The sequence below is a fragment of the Chionomys nivalis genome, chromosome 5 (genome assembly GCF_950005125.1).
Source record: "Chionomys nivalis chromosome 5, mChiNiv1.1, whole genome shotgun sequence".
NCBI lineage: Eukaryota > Metazoa > Chordata > Mammalia > Rodentia > Cricetidae > Chionomys > Chionomys nivalis.
In genome coordinates, this window is record NC_080090.1 from 26,170,444 (window position 1) to 26,178,326 (window position 7,883).

The 7,883-nt window shown below is 50.3% G+C and overlaps 1 protein-coding gene across 9 annotated transcripts in view; it reads left to right on the top strand.

Moving 5' to 3' along the window:
* The window catches only part of Cacna1d (calcium voltage-gated channel subunit alpha1 D), a 300,492-nt gene extending 294,601 nt beyond the window's left edge, over positions 1-5,891 (top strand). For 8 of the 9 annotated variants that reach the window (XM_057770881.1, XM_057770882.1, XM_057770887.1 and 5 more), the window contains 3 exons: positions 1,136-1,257; positions 2,762-3,082; positions 3,440-5,891. In XM_057770881.1, the coding sequence (XP_057626864.1) occupies positions 1,136-1,257; positions 2,762-3,082; positions 3,440-3,733 (737 nt within the window). In that variant the 3' untranslated portion in view covers positions 3,734-5,891. Of the gene's footprint in view, positions 1-1,135; positions 1,258-2,761; positions 3,083-3,439 lie in introns of those variants that run through there. The other variant, XR_009057169.1, reaches the window with a different exon arrangement.
* The last annotated feature ends 1,992 nt before the right edge of the window (positions 5,892-7,883 follow it).

Here is a 7,883-nt window from a genome sequence, read left to right on the forward strand (position 1 = left end):
TACACTGGCCCATATTCTTAGCCAGCGGGAGGGGTGAAGGGTGGTGAAAGAGCACATCTTCCAGAGACTGTAGAGCCCACTGCATGAGAGGACCTGGGGCTTATTTTAGAGATAGGGTCCTGATGAGTAGAAGGGTTGTTTTCTCCCGGTTCTGAACTGCTGGCCTGTCTAGGTATTGGGTATAGAGGCTGTACTGACCGAGAGGCCCATTTGCTGTTGTCACACTGGTTAGCAGGCAAGGAGGGGCTTTCTGTATAAGCAGCGGCAGCTCGGATGGGAGGTGCAAGCATGCCCCTTGTCCCGAGTACAGTACTAACTCTGCCTTGCCACTGGCTATCCCATCCAAGGGCTTGACCTGTTTATAAAGCTTTCTGTGAAGTCCAACATGGCTGGGAGGCCTCTTTTGGCCAGTCCCTGATCTCCCATACATGAACTGGGGACATGTGGAATTTTGCTGGGCTGGGAAAGCCTGGCACCTCAGAAAGAGCAGCTGGATTAATGCAGAGTACAGACAAGACTCCTTGAAGTCCACAGCTGAGTAGAAGGGCTTCTAGGACTGCCCTGGCTTTGCAAAAGGACCCCAGAAACCTAAGCCTGGTGTCCTATAGAGCCAAAAGCTCTGGATCATCAGAGCCTCTGCCTGAAGTTGCTTCCAGCACATGGCAAGTTCTTAGATGTACTCACATATAGGCTGGGGAAGGTGGCTTTTTCTACGCAAAGAATTTGATTATTTTGCCTGCTTAAGCTGATCAGCAGAATTAATTTAATTTTAAAAGAAAGGTTCAAATATGGGGACCTCAGAAAGATGGAGGTATGTGGAGGGCAGGGATAGGATAGTGTGGAATACCTAAGATTCTAGAATGGATCTCTGTGGTACATTGTAGAGCCTGCGACTGAGCACAGATTCCTCTGGGCCACCTGAGAACAGGCAAGCATTGAAAGGTGGTTGCTACCTTATAGAAATATTCTATAGCAGACTTGCTTCATTTAGTCCTCCCATCCCTGGGTTGGGGGATTGTGTAATTATTTCTCTTGGATGAGACATACGGCCGAATGCCTCAGGAAGTGGTCCTGACTCCTGAGGTCACATTGTCCAGACTTATGTCACCACCTGTCACGTGCTTTTACTTCTCAGCCCATCGGAGGTCATCCTTCAACTTTGAGTGTCTGCGCAGGCAAAGCAGCCAAGAAGACATCCTTCTATCGCCTGCCCTGCCTCACCGTGCTGCCCTGCCCCTGCACCTGATGCAGCAGCAGGTGAGACGCTTTGGCCTCACCCCTGCTGGGGCCCAACCTGGGATGCCCTCTTCCCTGGTATACATATGGAGGACGCGGAGAGCCTGCATCTTCTGATCTGGTTGTCCCTGGGGCAGGCCTCCCTGAGAGATCCCCCATACTGCTGGAGTCCCATATGCAGCCAAGGGGGGACTGGGCATTCTTGGATTTCATGCATCGTATCCTAGAATACTGGCCTGGTGCAGTCTGAATTAGGGCAATTCAGCCACTTGTAATATTCCAACAGCTGCTGCTGTTACTCACTCACTCAGAGAGGTGGTTCCTCCAATCAGTCATTCATTCTGGTCATCAGAGTGGATGAGCTTCCTCTGTGGACTGAGGGGATCACCAGTCCACAGGAAAGGCAACTGAGCCAGAGGCAGCCAATATCCCCAAGCCCATTCACCAGGGGATTAAGGATAGATGTATGCATGCATGCATGTGTGTATGTATGTATAGATGCATGAATACATATATGTGTGTATCTACACGCATATGTTCATACACATGCATATGTGTGTGTTTCTTGAACTATCTCATCAGAGATGCTGTGTGGGGTGATTGATCAAGGAGGATGCCAGCTACCCTCACCCAGACAGCCAATTAACAGACCCAGATTTCCCTGAGGTTCTGACCCAAAGCTCTGAACCTATAAGTACTTAATGGCCATTGAAGATTTTCTTGTCACCTTTGCCAGCCCTTAAAGAATGTTTTGCCTGCATGTGTGTATGCTCATCATATGTATGTCTGGTGCCCTTTGTTTAGAAGGCAGCAGATTCCCAGCACCGGAGTTCCAGATGGTTATAAACTACTGTATGGCTTCCGGGAAATGAACCCGGGTCCTCTGGAAGATAAGTCAGTGCTCTTAACCATGGAACCCATTCACCTGCACTTTTAACACTAATTTTAACTTCTTTCCTGTATGTCATGGAAGAAAGATGAACTTTTTGAAATCCCAGATCACCAGTGTCCCAACTCAGACAGTGAAGGCTGTCTCTAAGGTTCTGTGATCCAGCGGGCACAAGCCCAGGCTTGTCTCGGCTCCTGGCCTGGACTGGCCTGCATCCTTGGCTCCAACTACAGAGTCAGTGCAGACAGGTAGCAGTAGACATCTTAAGGTGGCTGTGCCGTGGAGGACATTTGAGAATCATGACTGTGCTCAGTGCTTCAGGGAAGACAGAACACTCACTGCGGGATGAGCGAGAGGCGCTAGAGCAGAGAAAACTGGCTGTTGTTCTGCGTGAGGCAGAGTCCACAGATTGCCCTGCCGTGTGCATCAATACTGAGTCCTAGAGAGATGTGGGCAGTGTTAGCTTGTTTACCTTCCCAGTTCTCCCTCATCTGGGGCAACTACAGTCAAGGAGAATGCCTTATGGCTTGGAGGAAGAGGAAACTCACTCCGCTAGGATGCCCCAGTTCCCCTGCCAGCTCTCGAGCTGTATGGCAGTCACAAGCCAGCCTAACTTCTCTCCACTTCCCTCCTCAGATAATGGCCGTAGCAGGCCTCGATTCCAGTAAAGCCCAGAAGTACTCTCCGAGTCACTCCACCCGGTCATGGGCCACCCCTCCAGCCACCCCTCCATACCGGGACTGGACCCCATGCTACACTCCCCTGATCCAGGTGGACCGCTCGGAATCTCTGGACCAGGTCAATGGCAGCCTGCCATCCCTCCACCGCAGTTCCTGGTACACAGATGAGCCAGACATCTCCTATAGGACTTTCACACCAGCCAGCCTGACTGTTCCCAGCAGCTTCCGGAACAAACACACTGACAAGCAAAGGAGCGCAGACAGTCTGGTAGAAGCAGTGAGTATCAAGGCAGCCTGGGGAGGGGGCTGTGGTGACGTGGTGGATTCTGCAGTCACACCACCTGAGGGTGGCTTCTCGACGGCAGGTGTGGAATTGCAGACCCGAGTGAATCCCAGCTGGCACTGCCAAGTCCTGTCAGAGTCCCGCCATCTACCCAGTCCATGCCACGTTCCCTCAGTACTTTGGCTCCCGCTCAGTCCAGTGGAGCTTTTCAGCTCTTGGACACTGATAGCGCTGAGGTCGTTTTCAGTTAAAGTCTAGCAGATACAGCTGACGGGGTCCCTAAAGCATGCCGTGCAGTGAGAGCTGAGGTGGACCTTCCCACGCATGCCATCGATCCTCTTTTCTGTGCAGGTCCTGATATCGGAAGGCTTAGGGCGCTACGCAAGGGACCCAAAATTTGTCTCAGCAACGAAGCATGAGATTGCTGATGCCTGTGACCTCACCATAGACGAGATGGAGAGCGCAGCAAGCACTCTGCTCAATGGCAGCGTGTGTCCTCGAGCCAATGGGGACATGGGCCCCATTGCACACTGCCAGGACTATGAACTCCAGGACTTTGGTCCTGGCTACAGCGATGAGGAGCCAGACCCTGGGCGAGAGGAAGAGGACCTGGCGGGTGAAATGATCTGCATCACCACCTTGTAGCCCAGTGAGGGAGGCTGGCGTCAGCCTGGGACGGGCACGGGAGGGCCAGGGATAAAGTGCCTCATAGTTAGGACCGTCTAGGCACTAGTTGGGAGAAAAATGCTCAATTAGAATTTTGTACAAGTGATATCATGCCCCCAAGGAAGCCATAACCTGGTAGGAACAGGTTCTGAGTGGCCAAGCGTGTGGTATGCCACATACTCGGGCCCAGCCTCAGAAGACAGTATGTCTGGCCCCTCGAGAGGATGAGTGAGGAGGGCAGCCTGGCCTGCACAGAGGCCAGAAGGGCTGCACAGGAATTCAAGTCTCACATCCGGGGCACATGCCCATGCCCATTTACCTGAAGGCACGACAGAGGTTCAAGGTGGTGGCGGTCACCACATCTGTGTCATTACCTCAGTCATCAGTCCAGCATATCAGACACTCACTGGGCCCAGCATAGCCATTTCTGAGCCCCTCCCCCAACACACTGCTTCCTGATTCCTGTGCAGCTGTCCAGACCGAGGGGAGAGGAAGCAGACAGACACGGTTTTGTTATGTGACGCCAGTTTACATACGAGAACATCACTCAGGTGGTCAGTTCTGTCACACGAAGGGCAACTGTAAACTGGAGGAATAGCACTTGCTAACCAGGTAAACTTAGATACGTTAGTTTGTTTAAAAAAATGATAGATTCCTGTACATGACTTGTAATATACAATTTGTATTTGTAAAGAGATGGTCTATATTTTGTAATTATCGTACCGTATTTGAACTGCAGCAATATCCATGGGTCCTAATAATTGTAGTTTCCCACCAAAATCTAGAAATTATTAGTATTTTTACTTGGGCTAAACAGAATTAGGAGAATTAGAGCCAATTCTCACATATTTAGTAAAAGAATCTTTTGGGGATAAACTTTTGAGTTCAAAAGAACTTGACACCAGAATTTTTCTAAAATATTTTGAGTCACTATAAACCTATCTTTACATAAGATAATCAAGATGACTAGTTGCTCTTTTCTTTGGGTTCTATGAGTTTATACTGTACCTCTTATCTTTGGTTTGGTTTCACTTTATAATCCCCTGGTCAGCTGGTTATATAGCAGGTCCAGCTGGCTACTTGGCCCAGGGGCATCCACTGGTCCAGCTTCCTGAGCTGCCCTTGCAGGATGCTTCTGGTCTCTGATGCTGAAATAACCGCACAGGCGAACTACAGGCATTGGCTCACATTCCCAAGGATGTACCAGCATGGGGAAGAGGGGAGCACCGTGAGGACCGGGAATGTTGGGGTCTGTCCAGGGTGTCCTGTTGCCTTTCACAGCTGCTGCGCACTGTGTTCTCTTGGAAAGTGGTTAGACACAACTGAACGAGGGCTGGAATCTTCATGAGAACACACGCACTGACTGTATGCCCAGGCACGGTCAGCTTTGGGATCGGTCAAACTATCCAAGTTTCCCATTCTGTCAACAGTCACGTGATACCATCCTTTTTTTTTTTTTTTTTTTTCTGATAAGGATTCTCTGCAATCAAAAATACAGGTACCAATTTGGGTTCAAAATTTTTATCTAGTACACAGCCTGTGGATAAACAAAAGTTTTTTGGGTTTGTTGTTTTTTTGTTTGTTTGTTTGGGTTTTTTTTGTAACTAACACTTTTGTTACAAAGACCTCACAAACCTCTTCCTAGGACATTCTTACTCCAGATGCAGGCAAAAACACTTCAAGGTTTGTAAATGACGATTTCCTGACATAAAGCCTTTTTTTATTAAAATGTAAAACGTTCTTCAGAACAAACTGTGTAATAATTTCATTGTACCGGGAGCTCTCCTCACAGAGCTGGCTCTGCTGGGAGAGCTTCAGAGGGGCAGGTGCTCTCGGCAGCCCTGGGCTCAGGCAGCTTTTTCTGCCCTCGGGCTCCTCCAAGGCCAATAGTAACTTTGCACCAGCTGCAGAGAGGGTTGCTTCTCCTAAAGGGCTAAACCACCATCAGCATTTCTTGGACTCTTTTCCTGCTGGGTGTCTGTCTGTATGACTGTGCGACTTAACATCAGCAGATCACGCTTGCCATGCCGGGACTGCGTGTTCTGGAACGGGTGATTATCTTTCCTAAAGTCAGATCACCAATGCTGCCTGGCTTTTCAGGCTGCTCCACTTCCCAGTGTGTCTGCTTTAAGTCTGGTTCAACCTCTCATCTAATATTAAATTTCTCTTTGTAAGAAAAATTTGAAGTTGTAGAGCATGGTTTTTTCCCCCCCATTTAAAGAAGTTTTAAGACTAAATACCTCTGCTTTTTGGTTCCCCACCCCACCCCCTAAATGACTTTGAGTTCCCTGGACCACTGCTTTTAGTTTAAGGTCATGCTTTTTAATGGACACCAGGAAGTGTGGGAATCACTATGTCCGCTAACCAACAGCAAGAACCTCATTGAAAAAGCCTGTCACTCAGTGACCCAGAGGAGCGTGAGACAGTAGCTGGGTGCACCACCCACTTCCAGTAGCCCAACTCATCAGCAGACAAGCTTTATTTCATGCTCTAAGCCTTTTACCGTCTTTATTATCTTTGCCTTTATTGGGGGGTGGAGTGTTGGTTTACTTGTCAAAGCAAATTACCACATCATGGACACCCTCCCCACAAAACCCACCCCAGCACATCATGGACACCCCCCCCACACACAAATCCACGTCAACACATCATGGACACTCCCCCCCACACACACAAACCCACCTCAGCACATCATGGACACTCCCCCCCCCCACAAGCCCACCCCAGCACATCATGGACACTCCCACACACACACTAACCCACCTCAGCACATTATAGACACTCCCCCCCCACACACAAAACCCATCCCAGCACATCGTGGGCACCCCCCCACATACACAAAACCCACCCCAGCACATCGTGGGTACACACACACACACACAAAACCCAAACCAACTCATCATGGGTACCCCCCCACACACAAAACCCACCCCAGAACATCTTGGGCACCCCCCCCCAAAACCCATCTCAGCACATCGTGGGCACCCCCACCACATACACAAAACCCACCCCAGCACATCTTGGGCACACCCTCCCCCACAAAACCCACCTCAGCACATCATGGGTACCCCCCCACACAAAACCCACCCCAGCACATCATGGACATCCCCCCACACACACACACACACAACCCACCCCAGCTCTGCTTTCTGGGAAGGGGAGGACCATGGGGAACTAGGGAGAGTCTCAGATGGGCTTCTGGAATCAGAGGATGGTTGGAGAATGCCCTACAGAGCTGGCAGCTCAGCCAGCAGGGGCCACCCAGGCCATCAACTAGGGCCTAGGGGTAGGCCATGTTCTTTTCCTCCCTAATTTTGAAGATAAATATCTTTGCATTAGATTTGATATCGTGACTGTTTATCAGTGGAAATATGGAAACTTTTGGGGCCTGCGGGACGCGGGGTGGTGGCTGAGAAGAACTCTTTGAATTTATGGAAAGTAGCCCTGCAGCCGGCACTAGCCGCAGAAGAGCTTCTGTGTCACAACACTTCCTGCTTCAGTGACTGTTCCTGTCTCCCTCCACGGTCTGTCCCTTACCCTGTCAGGAACACATTTGGCCACTGGTGAAGTAGGCTCAAGTTCTCTCAGCAAAGCCGGGCTCCCCGCAGCTCTGGGCACGAGTGCAGCTTTTTCTTTTTGATTCTAGGGGTCAACCCCGGGACATACGCTTGCTAAATGTGTGTCTACCAGTTTTTGCAGCATGTGGCCCTTCCATGGTTTAGGTATTACAGACTTCTAGCTACTCAGCTAACAGTCTGCCCGGTTGCCCACGAAATCAGTCTAACAGGGCCGGTGTGAGTGCCGCTTTCTAACCAAGCAGGCTTGTGTCTCTCGCCACTCTGACTGGCTCGTGGCACTGGGGGACTTCCAGGCAGCCCTGCCATCTGGATTCAGCACTCCAGCAGGACTGTCCTGCATGTCCGTCTGTTCTTCTGGAGCTGGAAACGGAACAGCCATGTTAGGCCATCAGGATGTCAGCGAGGAACCCTCCGAATCACGTATTCTGTGTCCCGGGTCTGAACCCCAACAGCAATTTCCCACTTGACATCTTTGAGCTCTGGGCCCACAACCTTCGCTTTCTGTCTCCAGAAACACACTTCCTTATGTGGCTAAGTGGTATGGACCTGCG